Consider the following 27,631-nt stretch of genomic DNA (forward strand, 5'->3'; position numbering starts at 1 on the left):
ATTCATCACTTGCCTTTCCAGATGGTCCTGCATCTTTATCGCTCCCAGGTTGGTGACATCACCTGTTCACCCACTCAAAATTGATGATGAAAGCAAACAGATCTATCTTACTTACATTTACCAAATCAATTTAATTTTTACAGGCCGTGGCTTGGTGACATATTGACTGTTTTCCTTAATGGCATCTACCGTATTTAATGCAAGGATGTCATGTTTGATTCCTGGCTTGCATAATGTGTCATTTCATAATAAATTTTTCTAACATATTTACTTAACAGAAAGAATTATGATTGCTTGTCAGTTCTCTTATTAAGCACAATGATAATTTTTTTTTCTTTTGAGTATCATCCATTGGGCAACAGAGATATTTGTAATCCCTCCTCATCTCTTAAGGGGGCATTGACTTGGATATAAAGTAAGTTCTAATCAAATGCTGGACATAGGACTGACCACTCTCAATCCTGGAGTTCAGTGTAAGGGTTTTTATCTCACTTAATTGTTATTACAGAAGAACTAGATTCTCAAGAGATTAAATAATTATCTCCTTAAGAGATTAAAATATTAGCAATAGCTAAAGACGAACATATGAAATGCCACTCCAACAGGACAACAGCTGCAAAACTGATTTGAATGTTTCATATGATGTTTAATGTTTACTTCTCTGGATTATGACAACCAGTTCTCTTCAGTGACTGCAGATACATCAAATATATGTTAACATAAATACCTGCATCGTCAAAGGTCAAGATGCAGGATGAAAGCCTCGTCTACTGACTATCTAACACTCACACACGACACCCCTTTTCCCCAAGTTGATTTACAGATCCATCTGCTGCCCTTCGAGATATATGCTCATCTGACATGTGTCATCACTGCATTGTGTTGCATTTGTGCTACCTAAAGGGAAGAGATGACCAGTGTCCATATTCAGAGAGGTATATAGGGCCCAGATGGCAAATCACTGTGTAGCTTCCCCTGCCCCTGAAAGCCTCACCTATACGATGTGTACACAAGTAAAAACAACGTCAAATAAACTCCAGGCTTGATTCTAAGAGAAAAACTGGGGAAGGGTCTGTGACAAAGGGAAACTGAGTAACCTACAGTGTATGTATCTATTTCTTTGGATATCATGACCTAGCCAAGAGAAGCCGTAGGATAAATGTTTGAGAGGTTAGTGAGGGTGAGGAGAGGGAAAGGTTGGATGGCTCAGCCCCACATGCTGACAGACTGACAGCAATGGCTCTTGGTTACCTCCTTCTCTATCTGGTTCCCTCAGGATTACAGTAGCCAGCCTCCCCCACCCCTTCACGAAGGCTAGACATGGTCTGGAAAAATCTCCAAGGTTACCTTGCCCTATACTGAACCGATTGGGTCCCAGGATTAGTAACTTCCTGAGGAGATGGTAGGAATGTGGAAAACTCCACACAGAACCACTCTCAATCTGTGCTCCTATGTTTAGTCTCAATCAAAGGAGCAGAAACTTATATGTCAACAACAGCATCCTAGCATGGTTTATATCTCTTTGGAAACCAAGTCCAGGGTTTCCTATATCCCTGTAATTGGAATGACACCAGCTCAAGTTAGGGAAAAAAAAGAAGAAAAAAAATACAGGAGGGCAGAGCCAGGTAACCTGCTCCTACTTGTAGATTAGGTTCATATAAGGAGGCTTTTCTTGCTCATCTATTGAGATGAACTTATCCTAACTCACTGGTTAGGCAGAGTCTTGCCCTTGGGTGAGGTTTCCAGGCAAACAGGGATTCAAGCTGGCAGTGTTGCGAGACCAACAAGAACATCGTTTTTCCAGGGCAGCTGGCCTCTGTGCCATGGTGGAGATTCTATGCTGCCGTCACACACCTGCTGAATTCCTACCACAAGAATCTAAACAAATGAAAAAAAGAAAAAACAAATCATCCACACCTGTGGCTGTCAAGCAGTTGAGGTTTCCGTGCCACGCCATGCACACCTGGGAAGCCTGGGCGGTCCGCTGCAGTGTCAGAGGAAAATACCACTGCCAGCCCATTGGAAGGAGGCACAAGCGCCCGCCTCTCATGGATCTGGGACGTGAGCTGACTGGCCAAGAGTCACAGGTAATGCAAGTCATAGAAACTATAATCATAGCCACAGAAAATATACGTGTATTGCCTATGAATGACGAAAACTCTAGGTGTGTGTGCGGCAGGAAGAAGAGAGATTTCAGGGCTTCCCTGGTGGCGCAGTGGTTGAGAGTCCGCCTGCCAATGCAGCAGACCCGGGTTCGTGCCCCGGTCCGGGAAGATCCCACATGCCGCGGAGCGGCTGGGCCCATAAGCCATGGCCCCTGAGCCTGCGTGTCCGGAGCCTGTGCTCCGCAACGGGAGAGTCCACAATAGTGAGAGGCTTGCGTACCGGAAAAAAAAAAAAGAGAGAGAGAGAGATTTCAGAGTAGGGGTATCTGTAATAATTACCCTCTTCCCATCCTGCCCACAGGGAGGAAGGAGTCTTTTTTCCTGGATCAGTGGCTAGGTCCTTGTTCATTAGCCACATCCAGATGCCAGGTAACTTTTACTAGGTAATACTAGAATGGAGGAAGTCCATATTGAGTAAGTTCATCTACACGATTAAAATATATATGTGTGTGTGTGTGTGTGTGTGTGTGTGTGTGTGTGTGTGCGCGTGTGTGTATATATATATATATATATATATATATATATATATATATATATATATATATAAAGAGAGACGGGGCAGGGAGAGAGGTCTGGATTATGAGGGTAGTGTTTAGGAGGGGAGAGTCTTTGAGAGCAGCACCTGCTGGATGTGTGAGATATTGAAAGAGCAAGAGAGTGAATGACAGGGATATACAGGGAGAAAGGACTTTATAAATGGAATCCCATTTGACGTTTCTGAAAAAGACTTGTTTTGTTTTTTGTTGTTTTGGGGGGAGGAGGGATGGGGTTACAGTGCCTTTTTTTAACAGTGACTGCCAAGGCAGAACCATAAGGCACCCAACTTTATATGGGTTTCATAGGGAAAGCCTTGGGGCCAAACATCCAAAACACTCAGATCTGAAATCCAAATCCAAAATGAAGATTCCAAAATGATACATTTTTAAAAACTTAAGAAAACTCATGTATTTGTGTGTGTGTGTAAGGTTGTACAGTTTGAGTTCTGGAGACACTGTTTTTGTATCAGATGACACTCTACCACTGACTTCCTAGGATTAGTTGGAGAAATACAAATTATTTTCTGTGTCTCGAGCAGCATTTAACTGGTGGAATAAAAGTCTGGTCTGAAAACTGATGGGATAACGTTTAATAGTGTGATAGGGTTTGGATCTGGAAGTAGTAGAGATTGGGAGCAGATGGGAGGACGAACTATCCTAGAAGAAACTTTTAATTGTTCTTGAACCTGCGTGTCTTGTTCCTGGCCATGAATGCTCCTCTGAGAAGATCTCTCTGAGACTTTCTCCTTTGGTCACATTTTTCCACACGATGGTGTGGAGCTGCTCAGTGAAACAAGCTATTTCTCTGTAATGTTTGTTCATCTTCTATCATCAGTACAAGCAAAAGTTCCTTTACAACAAAAGTGCTGTCAAAAATCTGTGCCATACTAAAATCTTGTTGTATCAAATATTGACTTGAAAGAAATGACAACCTAACAGGTAGCTGTTGGTATCTATTTGCTCGAAACACACAAAGTCCTTTTATATCATTCTTTGTCATAATGATAGCAGGCCACGTCTTGCTCTTTGTGATTATTTTAGCTTGAAAATCCTACTAATTATCATGTAGAAAATATTCTTAAAAAGCATACAATATTTGCCTTAACTTTAGCTTCAGCTATATCATAAAAGGCCAAAAGATGTACCAAAGCAAAAATGAAGATAGTATTTCTTTACTAAATTTTCAGTAATTAGCTGAAATGCTAATTCAGTTTTAAATTTCTGGACAGAATTATGTAAAAAAGTACATCAAAATTATTGTATGATTCTATTGATGTAAAAAATGCTACATTAATAAAATTTTTATTTATTGCTCAAATGAAACAATGTACAAATCCTTTGTGTTCCCAATTCTCCATACTACCTCCTTAACATTACTTGAACAAATTCTCTCCATATTGCTACACTAGACAAACTAGGGAGCAAAGAAACTGAACCAACTCTTTAACTTTCTAAGATAGATTTGAATCAGCTACTCCTTACTACTTCCCACTGCTTCCTAACTTATCCTCAAGGAAAAAGCTTAGAGAACAGAATATCCTGATGCAGTGGTCCCAACTTTTAAGTGTTCTAGAATAACAAAGCATTATAAAGAATCTCTGCCCCTGGATTGACCAAATGCTAGAGTCAATTGTCAAATCTCTTAAAAGAGGATCTTTCCTGAACATTTCATGTTTTGAACCCATGAGTTTTACTACTGATTTAGCAACTAAAGAGGGAAGCAATAATCATGCAGATGTGTGGGTGAATAAATATGGAACAAACTCATTTTGGTCCATTTTGTGGGATACACTTCCAATTGGAAGAAAATCGCCCACAATGCTTTTGAAAAATGAGTGACTCACATGCAAATTCTAATTGATCACCAAGGAAGGCAGAGTAAAACAAAAAACTCTTGATATTTGGGGAACTTCTCAAACTGTTTGATATCAGACTTGCATACATCTTCAGCTACACTTTGGAAATACTAGAGGTGTCAAAGCAGCCATAAGATGAGTAGACATGCTGAACTTCATCAATACCTTTCATGAAAGAAAGTATAAGATGACAGAGCATATGTGGGTGGGGGTAATGGGATTCTCACATTTTCACACACACAAAAAGAGATATCCTTCTTGAGCCCAGGTCAAAACTAGGGGTAGTTCATGGTGCCTCAGGAGAGTAAACTGCTATTCTCTTTTAACAACCTGAGATATGGTTTCTGCTATGTATTCTGGAAGGACACGATGAATAAAATAAATTGCACATTCTTTTCTTGATTTCATTATATTCTAAGAGAATCCATAATGTCTTCTTGGGCCTCAATGACAATCATGTTCAGGGTTCTATTAACTAAGCCTCACTTTTTCTCTTGGCATTTTCTCACTTTTATTATTTATTTAGGATGTGGACCATTTTTTTTTTAACATCTTTATTGGAGTATAATTGCTTTACAATGGTGTGTTAGTTTCTGCTTTATAACAAAGTGAATCAGCTATACATATACATATATCCCCATATCTCCTCCCTCTTGCATCTCCCTCCCACCCTCCCTATCCCACCCCTCTAGGTGGTCACAGAGTACCAAGCAGATCTCCCTGTGCTACGTGGCTGCTTCCCACTAGCTATCTATTTTACATTTGGTAGTGTATATATGTCCATGCCACTCTCTCACTTCATCCCAGCTTACCCTTCTCCCTCCCCGTGTCCTCAAGCCTATTCTGTACAGCTGCGTTTTTATTCCTGTCCTGCCCCTAGGTTTTTCAGAACCATTTTTTTTTATATTCCACATATATGTGTTAGCATATGGTATTTGTTTTTCTCTTTCTGATTTACTTCACTCTGTATGACAGACTGTAGGTCCATCCACCTCACTACAAATAACTCAATTTCATTTCTTTTTATGGCTGAGTAGTATTCCATTGTATATATGTGCCACACCTTTCTCTATCCATTCATCTGTTGATGAACATTGTGGTAATGACTCTTTTTGAATTATGGTTTTCTCAGGATATATGCTCAGTAGTGGGGTTGCTGAGTCATATGGTAGTTCTATTATTAGTTTTTTAAGGAACCTCCATACTGTTCTCCATAATGACTGCATCAATTTACATTCCCACCAACAGTGCAAGAGGGTTCCCTTTTCTCCACACCCTCTCTCCAGCATTTATTGTTTGCAGATATTTTGATGATGGCCATTCTGACAGGTGTGAGGTGAAACCTCATTGTAGTTTTGGTTTGCCTTTCTCTAATGATTAGTAATGTTGAGCATCCTTTCATATATTTGTTGGCAATCTGTATACCTTCTTTGGAGAAATGTCTATTTAGGTCTTCTGCCCATTTTTGGATTGGGTTGTTTGAATTTTTGATATTGAGCTGCATGAGCTGCTTGTATATTTTGGAGATTAATCCTTTGTCAGTTGCTTCATTTGCAAATATTTTCTCCCATTCTGAGGGTTGTCTTTTTGTCCTGTTTATGGTTTCCTTTGCTGTGGAAAAGCTTTTACGTTTCATTAGGTCCCATTTGTTTATTTTTGTTTTTATTTCCATTTCTCTAGGAGAGGTGGGTCAAAAGGATCTTGCTGTGATTTATGTCATAGAGCATTGTGCCTATGTTTTCCTCTAAGAGTTTTATAGTGTCTGGCCTTACATTTAGGTCTTTAATCCATTTTGAGTTTATTTTTGTGTATGATGTTAGGGAGTGTTCTAATTTCATTCTTTTACATGTGTCTGTCCAGTTTTCCCAGCACCACTTATGGAAGAGGCTGTCTTTTCTCCATTGTATATTCTTGCCTCCTTTATCAAAACTAAGGTGACCATATGTGCGTGGGTTTATCTCTGGACTTTCTATCCTGTTCCATTGATCTATATTTCTGTTTTTCTGTCAGTACCATACTGCTTTGATTACTGTAGCTTTGTAGTATAGTCTGAAGTCAGGGAGCCTGATTCCTCCAGCTCCATTTTTCTTTCTCAAGATTGCTTTGGCTATTCGGGGTTTTTTGTGTTTCCATACAAATTGTGAAATTTTTTTGTTCTAGATCTGTGAAAAATGCCAGTGGTAGTTTGATAGGGATTGAATTGAATCTGTAGATTGCTTTGGATGGTATAGTCATTTTCACAATGTTGATTCTTCCAATCCAAGAACATGGTATATCTCTCCATCTATTTGTATCATCTTTCATTTCTTTCATCAGTGTCTTATAATTTTCTGCATACAGGTCTTTTGTCTCCTTAGGTAGGTTTATTCCTAGGTATTTTATTCTTTTTGTTGCAATGGTAAATGGGAGTGTTTTCTTAATTTCTCTTTCAGATTTTTCATCATTAGTGTATAGGAATGCTAGAGATCTCTGTGCATTAATTTTGTATCCTGCTACTTTACCAAATTCATTGATTAACTCTCATTGTTTTCTGGTAGCATCTTTAGGATTCTCTATGTATAGTATCATGTCATCTGCAAACAGTGACAGTTTTACTTCTTCTTTTCCAATTTGGATTCCTTTTATTTCTTTTTCTTCTCTGATTGCTGTGGCTAAAACTTCCAAAACTATGTTGAATAATAGTGGTGAGAGTGAACAACCTTGTCTTGTTCCTTATCTTAGAGGAAATGGTTTCAGTTTTTCAACGTTGAGAACGATGTTGGCTGTGGGTTTGTCACATATGGCCTTTATTATGTTAAGGTAAGTTCCCTTGGATGTGGACCATTTTTAAAGTCTTTACTGAATTTTTTACAGTATTGTTTCTATTTTATGTTTTGGGCTTTTTTGGCCACCAGGCATGTGGGATTTCAGCTTCCCGGGCAGGGATCGTACCCACACCCCCTGCAGTGGAAGTGTGGAGTCTTAATTCCTCACATAGTAAAATTTAATATCCAAACTATATTTGCCACCTTTTAAATAATATTGCAAACAATAAATACTTTTTATACAAGGTTTTATGGTATTATACATTTATTATTAGATTACATTTTTCTTTCCTAACTACCTATTAAAGACACCCTTTTGGATATTTGGTGGCATAATAATTCTATTGGAATCAATACATTTCAGAATTATTAAGACAAAGGTCTTCACTTTTTAGTTATCTAGCTTTAAGGATATACAACTTGTCATGTGAACGTACCTTCTCATTAATGAATAAACATTTTCTCTGAAATCAATGCCAAACCAGAGAAAATTCATTTTGGGCCCAAGGAGATCTAGAGAGAAATAAGTGAGAAATATTGCCATTCAAAGGTACCTGGTACATATCTCTAAAATTATCCCATTTTTCTTTGTTACCAAACATACATTATTTGATTGTCAACCTCCTGACTCTGAACTCAGTTGTTAGGTATCTGGAAATTTTGATGTTGTTGTTGTTGTTGTTTTAATGTATGCTCATGTTTCAGTTAACACATAGATTGCATGTTTCAATGGGTAAGGCATTACCACAGGACCCAAAATCAAACTTACAAATGTGAGAACTATTTCTTTTAAAATGATATAGGGAGGCACACATTCATTGTAATATCACATTTCAGGACTACATTGCTAGAATATAGTGTATTGTCAAAGCACTGCGTCAAAATTATTTAATGAATGTCTGACTCCCGTGAAATCTCTTTCCACTATTCCTTCCCATCTATTTAACCCAACATAAGAGAAATTTACTGTCCACTCATGTCATTATTTTTCTAAGTCTGAATATGTGTATGCTTGAGGGGAGAAAATGAAAAGCCAAGTTCATACCTGGTATTTTAACTGATCAAAGTAATCTGGAGCAATTCTGGGTGAGACAGATAGAACAGAAGATTTGGCACCTAACAGGTGCACTGACTTACATCTACTCGCAGAGTTTTATGATGGCCAATGACAACAAATATAGGCAAAGAAAATATGCTAAATGGCAATATTCCAAAGAAACAAAACTTCACTCTCTTTTTCCAATGACCCATTTCCAGACTATTAAATAATGTGCCACCCAAATTGCTCTTTGGCTTAAAAAGAAATTTATGAATCTCTCCTGTATCCTTGTTTTAATTCTTAATTAGGAAGCAATCAGTGCCTCCTTTTCAATAAACTCAGAGTCACATAATTAGATCATCCTGGAGGTAACTGAACGTCTAGAAAACAAGTGGGAGAAAGAGCAATAATTTATAGAAAAATCAGTAAATAAAATATAATTGGCTTTTGCCCTATCTAATGACCCTGGGCTAGATCTGTGTTTTAGTCAAGCTTTTGTTGCTTTTCACCTTATTAAGCACTTCTACCAGATAGAAGGCTCTTTGGTAGGCTTTTAACACACGATGTCACATTTTATCCTCACAACAATTCTAAGTGGGTACGTACAATTATTATCACCATGTAACATGCAAATAAACTGAGGGACAACGAATTTAGTAAGTTTTCCCAAATCATTCAACTAGCACACAGAACCCTAAAGAGGATTTGAGCCTCGGAGGTCTCCCTCCAGAAGCCTGCTCCCTTCTGTTCTGCCAAGCAATTCCTATGTTATCACATAATGGTCATCTTAGAAGGAAGCATACAAGAAAACCTCAACTTGAACCAAGAGAATTTTTTAAATTATTCTTCACTAATCAGTAACTCTAAAGTTCTAAACGTAAGAAAAAGTGTTCTATCACTAATTACTTTTAGGTCCTAGAGACAATCCAGCACTCCCTAGTCTTGGAAAATCTCTTTGTTAGAGATAAGTCATATGCTTTGCAAGGTGGAAATCACTACCAAACTCTAATAATATTTTTAGAGTTTTTCTTTATTAAGTCAATACTGGTTTGGAGAAATCACACAAATGATGTTTTTTATGTTTATGGCTTAAGTTTACCTAACTGTATATTTTGGTCTATAGAACGTTTTTTCAAAAATAACCTATTTCTCAAAAATACAAACTTAAATGATTCCCCAGAAGTGCCCCTTTCGGGAAATATAGTTAACTTAAAAAATTACTTAAATGGGGTTCAGAAAGGTGGGCCCTAACTGCAATACTATCTTTGAGCTTTCTCTTTTAAAAACTTTCTTTGAAGAAACTACCATATCTCTTTACTTAATTTTAATTACATAACAGCTAATGAGGTGTGGCAGTTATTATTAGCCCATTAGTCAAATAAAAATGCAAGAATCAATTGATTTGGAGTAGTTTCCCTAGAATCACACAGTAGTGACAGAGTTAAGACTTCATTCTACATGTCTAAAATCCAGATTCTAGCTTTTTCATGGGCCTACCTAAGTCCTCACTTGTCATCTCTTTCAGAGTAACATAATCCTATACCCATTCATCCTTTCTTTCACTTATTCTTTCACTCATTCTGTTATTGAACAATTATTTTTAAATGTCTGTGTTATAGACTGAATGTTTAAGCCACCCCCAAATCCTTATATTGGAACCCTAGACCCCAGTGTGACTAAATTTGGAGATAGGGCCTTTAAGAGGTAATTAAGGTTCAATGAGGTCATAAGGGTGAGGTTCTGATCCAATAGGATTAGTGTTCTTATAAGAAGAAAGGACGTCAGAGAGTGCTCACCACCACCGCCTTCTCTCTCTCTCTCTCTCTCTCTCTCTCTCTCTCTCTCTCTCCTCTCTCTCTCCCTCTCCCCCTCTCTCTCTCTCTCCCTCTCCCTCTCTCTCTCTCTGTGTAGGTGTGTGTGCATGTGCATGCACCTAGGAATAGCCATGTGAAGACATAGCAAGAAGGCAACATCTGCAAATCAGGAAAAGAATCAGCTGAAACTTTTACTTCACACTCTAGCCTCCAGAATTGTGAGAAAATAAATTTCCTGTTGTTTAAGCCCCCCAGTCTGTAGCATATTGTTATAGCAGCCTGAGCCGACTAATCCAGTATGATTATTTCAGGTAATATACTTAGCATTAGACAACACCGCAGGCAGCGCAGATAGGACACAATCAAGACATTGCACTTAGTGGATACAAGTATGCCAGCTCTCACGGAAATGTTGCTCTATTAGGGAAACTAGGCAAACAGTCTGGGTGCTGCACAATGCTTTAAGTTTTTTAGTATGGATTTACCTGATGCTATGGTGAGACAAAATGTAAACAGTACTAAATTGTGACTAGAAAGGTCAGGGATGATGTCATGGAAGAAGAGAACTTGAGGAATGAATAGAAACTTGCTAAAGATGCGAAGGAAAAGGAGATTCCCAGGTAGGGAGACCAGTATGTGTAAAGAATGGAGGCTTGATAGAATATAGGAACTATAAATCAGACACGGTTGGTGTGGGAGAGAGTACAGTCAAAGATGATCCATTTTTTTGGCTTGAGCAACTGAACAGATGGTAGTGCAATTTACTAAACAGGAAATGCACAAGGAGGGGGACTCTGAAGGGAGAAAAGAGCAAGCATAGTACTAGAGATAGGAATGACTTGTTCAGTTATGATAGGCTGGGTTTCTCTCAAGGAAATATTTAGTACAGAATCTGATGCATAGTAGGTACTCAATAACTGCTGAATCTGGGTTTCCTCTGTTCATGTTTATTGTCTTTGGCCTAAGAGGTTATTTTATCCTTCAATTCATCATTTTTTAGGAGTATCAGAAAAGAAGCCACACTAGTTAATCACAACTATTTGTCCAACCAAACAGGAGGGAAATCAGCTACAGTTGAGGGCCAATATGACATGAGAACAATTTAAAAGAGCACATGCGAGTAGTCAGATGCCTTTGTGCAAGTGCCTTTGTTGATCATGATTGGATTAGGTATTAACCATGGTAAGATTTTTTTAAAGAAACAAAATACTAAAGTCAAGAACTCAACTGTTCCTCCGTGGATAACAAGTTTGCCAAAATCACCAAAAAAAGCTCTTTCTCTGGTTTTGTTCACAATACACCTAGAGCAGATAGTCTACAATCTCAGAAGCGAGAGACCATTAAAATGGCAAAGAAAACCACCGAATTGACCATCAACTGAATTCTTGAAGGAGAGAGAGGAAATGGGTGATCTTTAGGCAAAGAGTCATGAACGATTTGTAAAGTTATCTTGAATTCCAAGCAATAAAACAACTCAGTTTTGACATAATGAAAAGAATTACTTTACATTTTTCAAGGTAAGTATTTGCCCATGTATATATTGAAGATATTTTACTCCAAGGAGAAAAAAATTAATTATTTTTAAATTTCCTCTAAATATAGAACTATCCCCAGGTTCATCCCCGAATCCACAGCTATACTGTTTAAAAAGGCACAGACTTGCATTTACCAACCCTGGAATTGCAAAATGATTTCATTATTAAGTCTTGGTTTATTCCAAGCCTTCTGGATAATCTCGAACAGTACTGCACTTGTTTAACTCTAGAGATTTTGTAATAAAAGTTTAATGAGTTACTTATTAGTAGAATGTTTATAGCCATTATTTTAAGGTGAACAATAATGACGTAAAGTTTGTACGCATTTGGTTTAAAACGTATTCAACTCACATATCAGTTAATGCTACAGTGATTTGTTAACAATCTCTTATCAATGTACATGTCTAGAGGCAATGTAGCTAAACCACAACTTTACCAAAGCTGTGGCTAAGAACAAAACTAAGGAAGGAGTTCTCATTTGTAATTATGTGAAATCCAGATCTTAACTTTTAGCATTTCAGAACTTGAACAAGAATTGTTTTTATTATGGCATTTTGAGCAGATTTCATAAGGGGACACATATAAAGCAAAGGGACAAAAAATTGAAATTAAGTCCTGAAGGCACTGCATATTTATTTCTATTTAAAAAGCTAACCAGATATTCTATTAATGATCATAAATATTAAGAGAACATACCAAAATAAATCTATCCAATTTCCGTCTAACTGAAATACTGTGAAACCAAAGGTCAATCACATCTCCAAAACACACTTTCTTGCCCATGTAGAAATTTCCTACAAGTTTTTCAGATATAGGTCAGATATTCCAGGAACTATGATGCTGTGATTTAACCACAAAAGTTTTTAAGGTATAAAAATAAATGGGAAATATATATATACATATACTGAATTTGTACAAAAATTATAAACTCAAAAGAATGACATAGTTACCTGTCCTTAATGAAACAAAATTTATTTAGATTTTGTAATTAGACCATAACTTCCCACTCTTACATATTTACAGATGGGTTCTATAAAAAGAATGACTGAAACTAGCAACTGATTTTCATATTGTTTTTTGCTGCCATTTTTATACATGAATTACTCATTAAATCAATTTGAATATAATCATCGCAGGATTCAGTACAGTACACACATTCTGGAAGCGTGTAGAATCAAAGCAGGGTTATCATAAGAGGGGTAAAATGTATTAGAACACAGAGCAAAATAAACACATAGAATGAAAGTAAAACCAAATTAACTCAAAGCCACAAAATGGAGAAGACTAATGTTTCCTGCAATCTTCCAAACCCCCTTCCCAAAAAAGAAAAGATAAAATACAATGAACATGTCATATGATGACTTTTGTTTGCTTATGCCACATACCGTAGGGATGGCCATATTCAATGTTTCCAAATACTAATAAAAAAACTATATTTCTATCCTTTAGTATATTTTCAAGATACTATCCTTTGATCATTCAAGGAACCAGTTGAGTTCCTTTCTATCATGCCATATCTTTAAGCAATACTTTGTTTCTATCAAGCAGTGAAATTGTAAGGGAGGTTCATCCTTAAAAATCTATTTGAAGACATTTTGCAACAAATGGAATTTGCTTATTTTATGGACTTTTAAAAAAGTAATCTCTTCTTTACACATGTTAATATATATAAATGTGTTAACTCAAAATATATTCTTACCTCCCATCCATAACTGGGGTCTTTCAGGTTTGACCTCTGTTCTCCTACATAAGGCCCAAACTTTTCACCTGCTTCAATTTTCCTTTTGGTCCATATTCCAAGGCCTGCTCCAGGCATATTTGACTCTCGAAGTTCAAACTCAGCAGGAATGGGGATATCATCAGGGATGTAGATGGGGGCTTTGTAAGGAGAGCCCTCCTTTGGAGTGAATGCTTCGCTGGATGTAGCTGGAGAGCATGGCTCTTGAATATTGAGGGAGAGAGCGCTGGCTACTCCATCTGCATCTGGCATTTCTTCCAAAGGAATTTCAGGGTAGCTGCCATACACACACTCATTACCTGTGAATAAATAAAAAGTTCATAAATTCCTACTAATATAGAAGAGACAGAATTCCACATCTCAACCTTCACCTTATAAAGTTGTTGCTTTTTAAAGACAAAATAGGAAAGACCAGTGTTAAATTATGCCTGCATTAAAATCTGTTATTCACAGATGAAGGAGGGGGGAGGGATTATTGCCTCTTTGGTTTATCTGTGTTGAATCCATAAATCAAGTGAACTAATCTTTAACTGCCAGTTCTCTCATGGACCAGCTCAACCTATTATGCAGTTGGGAAACAATCAGCAATTTAAATATTATTATGAACAAAGTAGAGATAAGAAGTAAACATATGTGTACCTACAATCCTGCAAACCATCCCCAATTGGGAGCTAATAGCGTTATACAATGTCTTGGAAAGTTATATCATGCAATGATATCTTGGACTAAATTGTAGGAGAGTCATGAAAGATTCCAAAGGCTTCCATGTGCAACAAGGCTTAAATTTATATGGCAGGATTATTTATTGGAATATTAATTTATGTTTGTTCTTTATTTTTCCTTTCTCATTTCAAACACATCGTCAAGCCCTTGGTATTTCCTTGCCTCAGTAACTTACACAGCACAGAGAGTTAAAGTTACTTGATGCTAGTGATTCCTCTGGACATTTGTAAAAGCTAAAATCCTTGAAGAAATTAGGTGAGTTTTCCAGAGGAAAAAAAGAGAAGACAGTGTCTTGGGGTGCACCAAAAAGACAGTGAATTTCCTCCAGACTGCGAAGTGGTAGAGATCAGAGGGCCTCTGCATGGAGCAGTGCCCTGGGGGAGGTGGCAAGACCATCTTCGAGGGAAGAGCAGAGTAGAGTAACTAGCAGTCTGGACACTCAACACCGGAGTTCTAAGGTATCCCCAGAGCAGCACAGCACCACACCTGTAGTAAATGATCACACCGTATCAGCCTTAAGATCTTTATGCAACATGGGGCTGGAAGGAAGCATAAAGAATAATGACTGAGCTTGAATTTCCCACCAGTTGAAGGAGATTTCAGTTATCTTAAAGCAAATAAACATGTTTCCACTAAGATTCCACTAGGATTATTCCACTAGGATTATGGACTGAGAGCCAATCCTAATTTGTTCAATTTGTAGACCTTCAAGGGAGGGAACCAAGAAAAATGGGTTAAAATTACAAGAAGACAGATTTCAATCAGACCCATCCAAAGGTAAATGGATTACCTTAAGTTCCCCAGCATAGGGGCTCTAATATAGCCTAGACAGTCATGAATTAATGATGATATGGAGAACGTGTAGCTTTAGGTTGATGAACTAGATGACCCTTAAGATCCTACCAACCCTACAGTTTTATGAATTATTAAAATCTTCCAAGATAGTTTATTGAGCTAGAGGGTAGAAAACCTGAGTTCTATCCCTAATTCCTTCTCTGATTCTCTATGGAAATTAATTAACTATAAAACCTATTAACAATTGTCCATCAAGTACTGACTTCTCTTAAAGTTTTGTGAAGTGCAAAGTGATTGTACATGCAAAAGTATCTTTCTAATGAGGTGCTTGGTTCTTGATTCAAACAATGAGATAATGCCATTTAAACCAAGCACAGAACCAAATCAGGACCCAAACTTATTCCTATGAGACATTTGATCTCAACATAACAAGCTCATTATCATTCAAGTTCAGCATATACAAAATCTTGCACATTATCATCTAGTCTCAAATCGAGTCTCCTGCCCACTTCCCCATTTCCATTAAACATAATATTTCCCCCAATTATCCATATTCAAGGTTCTAAAATAACATAGATATTTTCTCTCCTTCATCCTCAGTCTATTCAGTCATTAAATGCTGTCCATTCTTCTTGCAAGATTTGTACCTTCATCCCATTCTTTCAATCCATGTTTTCATTCCTGAATTTTCTAACAGTCCTCTAACTGGATCTTCAGACCGCCAACCTCTTTCCAGTATCCCTCAACACTGAGCCTGTACAATGCTGCTGAGTTTATTTTCCTGGCATATCAACATTCCTGTGCAATAGCCTCTAATAACTCCTAATGTCCACAAGTAAAACCTAGAGTTCTTAGGCTTGGAATAGAATCTCTTTCATTTTGAAAGCAATCTTATTTCTCTCTTAATCTCAACACTCCTCAGTAGGAGCCCCCAGGCCAGAAAAAGCTTATCCCTGACTTCTGAGCTCAGTGGTTCTTCCTGCCAGGCTACCCTATCTCAGTCCCTTTGCCCATCCAACTTCTAGTCATTCTCTATGTCAACTCCCAACTTATCTCTTTGCCACCCCATTTAGCATAAATATCTCCCTTCTTTGAATTCTCACATAATTTCCTCCCTCAATCTGATGATCAAATAATTCTGCCTATTGTTACCTAGAGTTTAATATGAATAATTCTTTTATTCCAAACTAGGAAATAGACCCTTAAAGGGAAAACTCAAAACACACTTCTTAGGAATTCTCCAAGTGATCCTCATAAAGGTGCTCAAAAAATACTTGTTACATAGATAATCAACCTAACGTATAATTTTATTGAACTACTAAACCAAACCAATATTTTTCTACCAAATATAGGAAATTATTTTGATCCTGAAAAGCATCTTTAAACCCGTAGAAATGGAACACTATAGATTACAAACTTTTCTCCAAGCCCAACATCAAAAGAAACTATTTCAATAATGCCCCCAAAGAAATACTATCAGAGAAATATACTTCAGGGTCCAAACACCTTTGATAAAGTCTATCTAATTTTATTCTTCAGGGAGATTTTTCATTTCAACCTAAGAGCCAAAAGTTCACTAGCACTCTTGATACAGCTAAAAACATATTAAAAAAATCTCTCTAGAGTTGTAACATTTAATTACTGCAAATGCAGAGTTATTTTACAGATTCTTAAAGGGATTTATCAATCAATGTGAAGATTTTGGGGTTTTTTGAGAAGTGCTAAAAATTGGAAGACATTGTGTAATCTATAGACTTATCCATTTAAGCAGCAGGAAACAAAAATGCTTCCAAATGAATAGAACTATTTCCTCCAGTAATTATCCATTAAAGGTCAGTAAAATCTCCCCTGTTGCCTCAAAGGGTTAAATTAGTCATACTGTCAGTTCCATCAGAGTGATCTCAAATCTTAAAAAAGGATAGAGACAAAGCCATCTGGGCCCTCCCCCTGACATAGCTGACCCCATGCCTTTGAGTTACCCACAAACTTTCCCAATGCATAATTTCTAAACTAGTGAGTTTGGATTTTAATTCCTGTGGTGACAAAATACACGTGTGCCCAGGCTGCTGCACAGAAGAATTTGAATTTAAAACCTGAATGCAATTTTGCTTACAATAGCAAAAAAATCCAATTAAACCTAAAGAACAACTTATATAGGTCAAGCAAATCCAGGAGAAAGATTTACGGTCCTATTCATCCACATGCAGGCGTTAAATGTATATGCAAACTCAGGCAATTTGTTTTCAAGCCACTGTTAATCTAGTATCATCTGAATTAAATATAAAAAGGGCTGTGGTAACAAAAAATGGAAATATAAAACTGCTGAGTTTTACGTATCAAAACATGCAACAATATTTCAACGTAATCTAGCATTATGAAATTTTCAACAGCAAATGCAGTTTATCATACTGCATTGAATATTTGCATAAACCAAAGTAAACTACTGTCTCCATGTACATTACTCAAGAACTATCCAAAAAGCTCCTAAAACATTTCATCTAAATGACAAACTATCTCAATTATCATATCTCCATTAAATCTCTGTTATTGAGGAAAAATTGGTAGATTTTTTCCCTGAGCTATAACTACAGTTAATTAAAGCATTGCTCAGATATCATATTGACAGGTTGGACACATTTACAACAGGTTAGTAGCAGGTAAGAAGTGCTATATACATCAGTGCTCCCATAAAGATAAATAACCCTTGTAACTTCTTGGATCTGAACTGCCTGCTACTGGAATTTGCTTCTTGCATCCTTTAGGTGTGTCATTAACTGAAGGAGGACAGAAGGACAAGCTTATTGTTCAATTTGAGGCAAATGACTTGGGAAATGCTCTTGGAAATCAAACTCTTCAATTCAACTTTGAGGTGTTCTGATATCCCTGGAAACCAAGAAAGCGGCCACACTTGTATTAGACTGTATTTATTTCTATGACTCTGAATAACTACCATAAGGTTTCCACTTGAAGAGATGCATTTTGAAAACGTATCAGAATCTGCAAAGAGGAAACTGCAGAAATAATACTGATAATAATAACTTCTACAGATGTATCTATGTTTTCTCACAATCCAATGAGAAAACTATGGTGAGAAGAATAACCTTCCATTTTGCAAATGTGTAACCTGATACTCAAGGACGCTAATCCGTATATACAAAGTCAGCTGAGACTAGAACCCAAGTGTTTAAATCCACTCCTCCCTTTAACTTGTAGGCAACTTGCTTTTTTTCTTTAAAGATATGTTTTAAAGTTTGTTTTTTCAAAATTGTGGCCCTACCATGTGAATAGTTTTTCACCTTTTCACTTGATATATGAACACTTTCTTATGGTTTTAAAAATATTAAACTATATTTAATTGCTACATAATATTCCATAATATACATCCATAATAAGTGAACTATTAGCATAGTATTTATTTATGTTGCTTCTAATTTTCTGATACCATAAATACCACTGAAATGAACGTTCTTTCATATAAATATTTATTTTCATCTATTTTAATTTCCCTAGGTTAGATTCCTGGAAGAAAGCTTAGTGAGTATTGACAGATTGTTTATCAGAGGTGTATACCAGTTTATACTTCTAGCAACCATACTGGCATTTATTATTATGTCTTGTTTTTAAATTTTATTAATACAATGGAAAAGACTGTATATCTATTGTTGCTTTAATTCACATCTCAATGATTACTAAGACTAAATATTTTTGTCATTTCTATTTCTCCTTTTGCAAGTTATTCATTGTTTTTAATGCAGCTTTAATTGGGCTTTTATTGGTCTGTCTTATTAATCATAAAGAAATGAGCCCTTTGATATAGTTTTTGCTACTATCCCCAGTAGATCATTTATCATTTGTTTTTTTTAATGGTGTTTTCGTTGTACAAACTTTTTAACTTGTATGGAATGAAGTCTATTTTTCCTTTGTGATTTTTACATTTTTCTTAGAAAGTCCTTACCCATCCTAAGGAAAAAAAAAAAAAGATTCTCTTGTATTTTCTTTGAGCTTCATAGTTGCTTTCCTACCAACCTTGGATTACCAATGATTTACTGCTGAGTGAAAAGCAGAGAAAAATGATTTCATTTATTTGAGCTCCTGTGAACGGCAGGCTAGGAAAAAAAATGCCATTTCACTCATAATTCTTTGGTTCTTATTTGCAAGGCTGGCCTAAAATGCCTTCTCTTTTTGTGGGTTTTACATAACTCACCATTTGTTTAACTTGGCCCCTCTGCCTAGTTTAACTGCAAATCTTCTGGGCAGATGCCATTCAAAATCCTGAGTTTCACCATTAATAGCATTCCGTACCTGTCATATAATACTTATCACTCAGCATTATCATTAGTGATACTAACATAAATAATTTTCCTCTCTACTCTTCTTCACATGATAGAAAATATTTAGCAACTAAATAGAGTTTAATATTAACATTAAAAGCATATATATGTAGTTTGACTCTAAGACAAATTTCCTTAGACATTAAATAAGAAATCTGTTCTATATACTCAGCTGTACACACATACGCATATAATAGACACATCCATGTGCATTTGTAGTGTGCTTGTGTGCTCACTAATCTTAAAAATAGGCTGAGACAGAAACATGGTTTGAAATCTCAGGCAGACTGGTTGAGATCAAAACTACATGAAACAACTGCCAGGAGGAGACCAGCAAGGGAATTGAACAGATTAGGTAACTCAGAAATTTAGACATTTCCCCCCATTATGTTCCTCATTGCAGTTTTGTAATAAAAACATGAGCAAACTTCAAAGGAAGCTCTGTAGTAAAGGTTAATTGCTACTAAAGAAGAGGGTGGGCCCGAGCGCCAGTACTTTGTGCCCAACTTGAGAGCAGACAGGAAGGATTACACGTGGCTGAGAGCTGCGGATGCGTGCCCAGCTCCACGAGCAGAGCAGGCGCTGCCAAACCTCAAGCCCCACCGGGGAACTCCTGGTAGGACGTGAGCGCATGAACACGAATCCAAGAGTTGGTGCCTGCTAACGGTAGGGCAGGGCGGGGCGGGGCGGGGAGGGAGGGGGAAGACATCAATTTCCTTCCAAAATTCAAACCGGACATGCTCTTCTTCCCTTGTTAGGACAATTCCAGAGCGTTGACCGAGGCCTGTTGCCGAGAAAGCAGAGGAGCCAGCTCTTCTGCACCAGCAACGCAACCAATCAAGGCGCGCTGGGCTTGGGGAAAGGGTGGAGCCCAAGTCATGCCAGATGCACAAACAGAGCAAAGGAGGAGGCTCTGAACTGGCCAGCAGAAAAGTGAGAGAATGGCCCCAGATAATGAAATTTAAGATCCCAACGAAAGGAAACTAGTAAAAGTAAGAAAAACGAATTGCCAGAAAACTGACTTAAACTAGCTTTGAAGCACCGTAGAAAGGGTCCAGAGGCACAGGCTGAGAAAATAGAGGCATCTAATAGAATGGAAGCTGCTGATGGACATGGTCTTCAGAGTGAGCTGCCTCCAGCAGAGAGGGGTGAAAAGAAAGTAGACCTCATGGAATCCGCTGACACTGGATTGCATTTGTAGAATCCATGTCTCTGGAGGCCATTATTTTTGTGAAATAACGTAACAACGTGGTTTGGCACATGGAATTTTTTCAGTGATCTTCTAAGCTTCCTTGCACCTCCTGTATTTGCTACTTCCTTGTACCAGAGTATTCCATTTCTTCCTTACGGAACTTTTTCCCCCAGGGTTTCCTAAAAATATTCTGTTTATGGGCTGTCAAAAAGACCCTAAAATTATGAAAGAGTGTTGGGAGGCAAGCGAGGAAGATGGCAAAAAATACCACAGGAGTTGAAAGTAAAGGACCAAATCAGTGAACAAACATTTATCTTTCTCTTGGGATTGTGGCATATCCCTTGCTTGTCCTGGGGTTTTAAATCTGGTTAAGAGTTTCACCACACTCCTAGGAATTTCACAGACATTTCACTAAAGAAGTATGGTTTGTGAATTAAACTGGTAGCTTCTAAGCTCTTATGAAATGGGTTTGGCCACTTCCAAAAGTTCCTCATCAGAGATGGAATTACGTTTTTTAAAACTGGTTAGGGAAAGTAATTGTCAGAAAATTCATAGTTGAGGTACCAGTAAAGCCCTTTGGTATCTACTTACAGAATCTAAAACAGCTAAAATAAAGACATTAAAGCTCTGTGAGCACTGCTCCAAGGAAAAACATGACCTGGTTAATGTTTGGCTTATTCTGTTGTTAAGGGAGACCCGATCACCAATACCCACTGGAATGACCAGGTAAGAACAGACTTATCACATATCACATACTGTTTCTTTTACATTATAACTATGTGCCTCCACTCTCTTTTAGCAAGACAAATTTTTAAGAGACTTTTGGCAACCTTTGACCTGATGGCTTTTCTCATAAGCTTTTTATATCCCCAAAGTGATTTTCCTTCAGATTCATTTAGAGTAAAATAGAAATGCCCTGAAATTATGTCGCAGCAGACTGGGTGGTTACTCTCAGGCAGTCTGAAATGACCAGAGTACAGCCTTTCAGTATTCAAGCCATATCTACAGTAATTATTTGCCAGCATATCTAAAAGAAGGCAGGCATTTCCTGTTGCACACAAATGGGACACTCTTATCTAAATTACTGTTTAAACAGGTATTTAAGAAAAGACTATCACAGGCAGGAATTTACTGATGACGGAACACATTAGTTTAGGGCTGGACACATTAGTTGAGGACCAACCATTGTCAGGAAAGGAAGCATATCAGCATCAGGAAGGTATAGGGAATATTTTATAACTCCCATATAGGTCAAGTTGGGGGATTTGTAAACTATGCCGTCTGCACTCAGGAAAAGCAGGAGTGGCACAAGCCCTGACGTGGAGGTCCGGATTCCGCAATAAGTCTTCACTGCCCAGAGTAACCTCAGAGCTTGAGACTCATAGCTTTTTGGGGTCCCTGTTTCCTTATCCATAAAATAAGCACATTGGACAAGTTCAGCCCCAGGTCCATTCCACTCAAGCAATCTCAGTTCTATATAATGAAAACCAAAGGACGGTCAAAGTTTGGTATACCAGAAGCTTATAAAATATATTTCCTGGAAAGACACTTTGAGAATTGGTTTGGTCTCTCCCAACATGTAACCTAGGAGAGACTGTACTCTGGCTGCCCAACTTTGTTCTAACCAGTAAAACTGGAATTTATTCCCAGTAGAGGCTTATAAAACTGGGCTGTTATTCTCACATTAAGTAGACTGCCCTCTGGTGAGGACTGTGGTTTACGTGTGGGCAGAATGTGTGGTTTACTACCTCTAATTTGTTTATGTTGTTGATGGTGGTTTCAGAAGAAAGCTGCAGCCCTTCACATGCTAAAGAGTGACCTGATTTGCTTCCTTTAAAAAAAAAAAGTGTTTAAAGCTGGGGAGGAGAGCATGAGGGTGCATTAATGTGCCATTGCTAACAGAGGAGCAACTGGGATCCCTCTGACCACAGAGCTGCTTCATCCAGCTCTGCATGTGAAATGAGAGCCCCAACTTGTTTATTATAATTACCTAAGTGTGGCTTGGTGGCTTTTGGCAGAGATCCTTGCTGCCTCCAAAGGAGAGACCAAAACTCAGGAGCTACAAGTTAAAGGAAGGAGCAGGGAGTGTATTTTGTAACAAGGAGACTGAATTCTAACATAAACTAGGTAAAAATATTCAAAACAACCCTCAAAGATGAAGATCAAAAAGTAAATGAGATTGCCCTCCACTTTCTACTATATAATAAACAAAGATAGGTGTGCAGGAGAACTGAATAAACAGTGTAAATATAAGTTCAAGTTCATTGTCACAGCTAACTTGATGCAGACCCTTCCCTGTTGCTACAAAACAGAAGAGCTTTCTTATAGCCAGGAGTCCTACATAAAGAAAAGAAAATAATTATGCATGTCTGGCAGAAGAGGGAGTTGTAGCAATGGCTTGCCGATAAAAAGGAATGTGAACAAGCCATAGAACGCTAACCTAACCACACTCTGAGTTTGATAAGGAGCAGAGAGTGCCCAAAAGAATGAAATTGTGTTAGTCTCAAAATTAGGTTTTATTTGAAAGTGAACAATGTTCCTTGTTCTCACAAGGCTTGGTAACAAGGACAACAACGTATGATCTTAAAGTGATTCTGTGGGGAAATTCCTTGATTTAGCTGATTTCAGCTTGGACTCTCGCCCCATTGCAAATACAGTATCTTCAGTGTAAAATAAGTTTAGATGATTCCAAGGAGTGCAATTTTCTGCCCCTATTTCAAACTCTAAAAGCCCCCGTATGGAGTTTCCCAACACTACATCATATTAAACGTAAAATCATTCAAAACCATGGGGATGGATGGAGTGTCACTGAAAAACATAAAGAAAGGGTTTTTTATAATTTGAGAAAACATTATACACTTAGATAAAAAATGTTTTCAGGAAAAATATGAACAGATGTAGCATGTATATGTGTATACATACACTAAATAGCACTTATGATTTGAGAAGGGGTAATTTCAACATTGCTAAGTGGTAACACAAGCCAGGTATTTAAGGGAATGATATAATATTACAACTTCATAGACTACCAAACTATGTATGGTCTCTGGAAATTGTCATTATCAACATGTACAATAACTAGTAGCATTAGGTGGTCTGTACAGTATCCTTCAAGTCTAATTGAGTCACACAGTCTAAGACACTTGATGGGCACCAGGCACTGCCTCCTAATGAGAACTGACTTTTACAGAAAGGCATTCAGGACCTCTTCTATATAAATTACTATCGTTTGCAGCAAGAGAGGATTATAAATGTTTGCTGGCAAAAAACTAAATTTATTTACAAACTGGGTCTAATTTACTCATGGCTCCAGTACAATCGGCTTTTGTCGAAATATTTATGTTATCTGTACTTTTGCCTCACTAAACTCTACCACAATCATAAACACTGTTGAAAAATTATTTGCAGTTAGCAGGATTTAAACTACCCATTATATCACCAGCTAGTGCCAGTAAACTTTTGCACTGGTTGATAACGTTTCCTGTGGAATAAATATACATTTGACTGTCAAAATCTTTGGTGGGCTCCATACTATGAAAGTTAAGTATTAAACAGATGTCCCAGACTTCACCAGTTTTGTGTGACTGCTTCAGTCACACATTCCAATTGAAATTTTGCGGGTAGATAGACTACAAAAGTGCCCAGATTTCAATTCTTTCCTAGCATTAGGAGAGGAATTAGATGATTGAAGTGTTGGGGTGATACTCTTTGCCCAAGATGCTACTTCTCAGACTTAGTCATTTATCCACCCCAAAACATTGATTTGGTACCATTCTGTGCCTGGAACTGTGCAAGTTGCTATGGCTAGGTACAGAGTTGAATAAAATCAAACTTCTGCCCTCAAGAAACTTAGAGTTGAGTAGTGAAGACAGAGATGGTAACAGGTATATGACTATGCAATAAAATAAGATCTAAAATGAGGTTAGGAAGAGTGATGGCTGTTAAGAGTTGAATATAAGTAACTGCAATTGGGCATGCCAATCTACAGAATTAGGTGAAATGGGTAAAGGGGGTCAAAAGGTGCAAACTTCCAGTTAAAAAATAAATAAGTCATGGTGACGTAATGTACAGCATGGTGACTATAATGAATAATACTGTATTGCATATTTGAAAGTTGCTAAGAGAGTAGATCTTAAAAGTTCTCATTACAAAAAGAATTTGTAATTAGGTATGGTGACAATGGTAACTAGACTTACTGTAGCAATTACTTTGCAATATACACAAATATCAAATTAGTACACCTGAAACTAATATAATGTTATACGTCAATTTTACCTCAATAAAAAATGGAAAAAAACAAGAATAAATCTCTTCCTTCATTTCTTGGTGGAAATGCAGTTGTCATTCACATTCATTTCTTAGAATCACCACGTTCTTCACAGTAACATAAGGATCAAATAAGGGATGATTGGGACTTCCCCAGTGGTACAGTGGTAAAGAATCCGCCTTCCAATGCGGGGGATGTGGGTTTGATCCCTGGTTGGGGAACTAAGATCCCACATACCGCGGGGCAACTAAGCCCGTGCACCACAACTACTGAGCTCGCGCGCCTCAACTAGAGAGCCCGCACGCCTCAACTAGAGAGCCCGCGCGCCTCAACTAGAGAGCCCGCACGCCTCAACTAGAGAGCCCGCGCGCCTCAACTAGAGAGCCCGCGTGCCGCAAACTACAGAGCCCACGTGCCCTGGAGCCTGGGCGCCACAACTAGAGAGAGAAAATCCACACGTCACAACTAGAGAGAAGCCCGCACACCACAACAAAAAATCCCGCATGCCTCAACGAAGATTCCGTGTGCTGCAACTGAGACCCAATGTAGCCAAAAAATAAATAAGTAAATAAAAATTTTTTAAAAATTCTTTTAATTGCATCAACTTAAAAAAAAAGGGATGATTTACTCTCACGGCTTCTAAATAACTCAAAATGATGAAATGAACAGGTTCTAAAACAGCATTGCCCACATATCTATTACAAAATAAGCCAAGAAGAAAACTACATGGAGAAGTGGATGGTTTCCCTGTCATGTAACTAGTAAAAATGTATTTCTGCGTGGTCTACTTCACTGCAAAAAAACTAAAAGTTCTCCTGTGAACCAGGTGGGACTGCTGGGATGCCAGTGAAACTCCCACCAGCCTATAAATGGCCCAAACCACAGCATTTACCTTCCAGTTTGAATTGAAAGTTGTGCTAAGCAGACCAGAGGTAGTTCTGCTTGACCTCAAAACAGTGCTGTATGCAGAGGGAAGACCGGCCGGATCACCCTGGAGTCTCCAATTTAAAGCAACAGTTGTCAGAGAAAACGGGCAGCACTACTATTTTCTGGTGTCCCACACTATTCAAAGATGATGTTCCTTTCCCAAATAATATCCACATATGCCTATGATGGTCAAAGAAACTTAACTAAAAGCAAAAGTAGCAAAATAAATTTGAGAGCTGTATTTATGTGGTGGAAAAAAATCTCAAAAAAAGAATCTATTCATCAAGGTGCTTTGCGAAAGAGGAATACCCAAAACCTGTTACAAATATTTGTAACTTCATATTTCGTAGTATATACATAAAATATTGTGTTGCCTACTTATATCAACATTATCTAAAATGACTCTTACTTCGATCCAGGTATTATTCTCCAGAATAAGCAAAATCTCAGTGATTTTGTTTTATGCTTTTGCTGATCATCTTATGGATTCATTCCAATAAATCTTCTTTAACAAACTGCTTTTTAAATAGGTTATAGCTGTTGAGTATAGCTAAGTTAATAGTTGAGCTGTTAAATATAGTTAAGTTAAAATCTTTTGGAATCATGTTGCTTGACTGATGAAATAACTGATTGCAATAGCCATTTTTTCATAGCATTGTAGAATCTCAGAGCTAAAGAAGCTAGAAAATCATCAGTGTACTCATCTAAACATGTAAGATGCTTGTTGATTCAAATATATTGTTCATCAGTCCATGTAAACGTATATAAACTATGACTGCTTGAAAGGAAAAATTGGAAATACTGTAATTCTATCAAAAGTATATAATGTTAAGAAAATCCTCTGGGGGCAGGAGAGATTCCTAAAGCATATGAAATAATTATGCAATAACTTAACAAGCCTCGTGCTGTTTTTATTTTTGTTGTTTTTGTTGCTCTCCCTGTTGTATTACTCTACTTCACTCAACTTTTTAATACTCATCACTACTATTAGATCTTAGCAACTATGATCCAACACACACCACAGACCGTTAATTATTTAGTCAACAAGACTTTTATATGCAAAGCACCACGTGGGGGGTCACAATAAAAAGAATAAAGTGAAATTGCTGATTTCAAAGAACTTATAATCTAGTCAGGGAGATAAGACAAATGCCCAGGAAGAATTAACTTGTATAATACAAAGCTGCAATGAATAGAGTCAAGTGAATGGTATAGAAAACAAGAACTACAATAATAAACACTAAAAGTGATTTCCTCTTTTTTAAGAGAAAACTGAAGTGGAAGATGGCTAAAAATTCTACCTGTGATAAAGACAGATAATTGAGAGAATTGTGAAACAAAAGGTTATAGACTGTGGCTGAGCCTTGGAGAGGTAATGACTTTTAATTGGATTGAGTTTATCATATTCACAGAGGTACAGCAGACACAGAAGAAAGGATTAGAGTGATTTCCACTTTCCATTATTTGGCATAATGAGAAAACAGAGGGTGGTCCACATCTCTCATACATATTATGAGCCATAGGAGATGCTTAGCATGTCAGTTTTTGGTAGCATTGAGCTTTCCTAAATAAACACATTTATTTGGACAGAGTTAAGTCAAAAGAAGTCACCTGGCAAAAAAAGGTTACAGGTCATTCATTTGAATAGTGCAAAGGATTTATGAATTTTTAAATTAACCCTCCTAAATCTCTACACCATTTCGAACAGTAGGGTATATCTGCATTTGCCTTCAAAGTTTAGCCAGCTTAGAAGGGTCAAATGAAAATACTTGGCTAAAGAAAAACCAGCTGAGCAGACTTTCTTTCTTCTAGGTATAAAAGGGGTGCATTATAAATTCTTTCCAAAAAGCATTATTTACATCAAGTCAAAACACATACAAAAAACAAACAAACACAAAACTTGTGTAAA

General features: G+C 37.4%; 1 protein-coding gene across 6 annotated transcripts in view; it reads right to left on the minus strand.

The window, feature by feature from the left end:
- The window catches only part of MECOM (MDS1 and EVI1 complex locus), a 569,001-nt gene that overhangs the window by 273,688 nt on the left and 267,682 nt on the right, over positions 1-27,631 (minus strand). For all 6 annotated transcript variants that reach the window (XM_033855448.2, XM_033855444.2, XM_033855447.2 and 3 more), the window contains exon 2: positions 13,449-13,786. In XM_033855448.2, the coding sequence (XP_033711339.1) occupies positions 13,449-13,786 (338 nt within the window). The remainder of the gene's footprint in view (positions 1-13,448; positions 13,787-27,631) is intronic.

This window comes from Tursiops truncatus, chromosome 4 (assembly GCF_011762595.2).
Source record: "Tursiops truncatus isolate mTurTru1 chromosome 4, mTurTru1.mat.Y, whole genome shotgun sequence".
Classification (NCBI taxonomy): Eukaryota; Metazoa; Chordata; class Mammalia; order Artiodactyla; family Delphinidae; genus Tursiops; species Tursiops truncatus.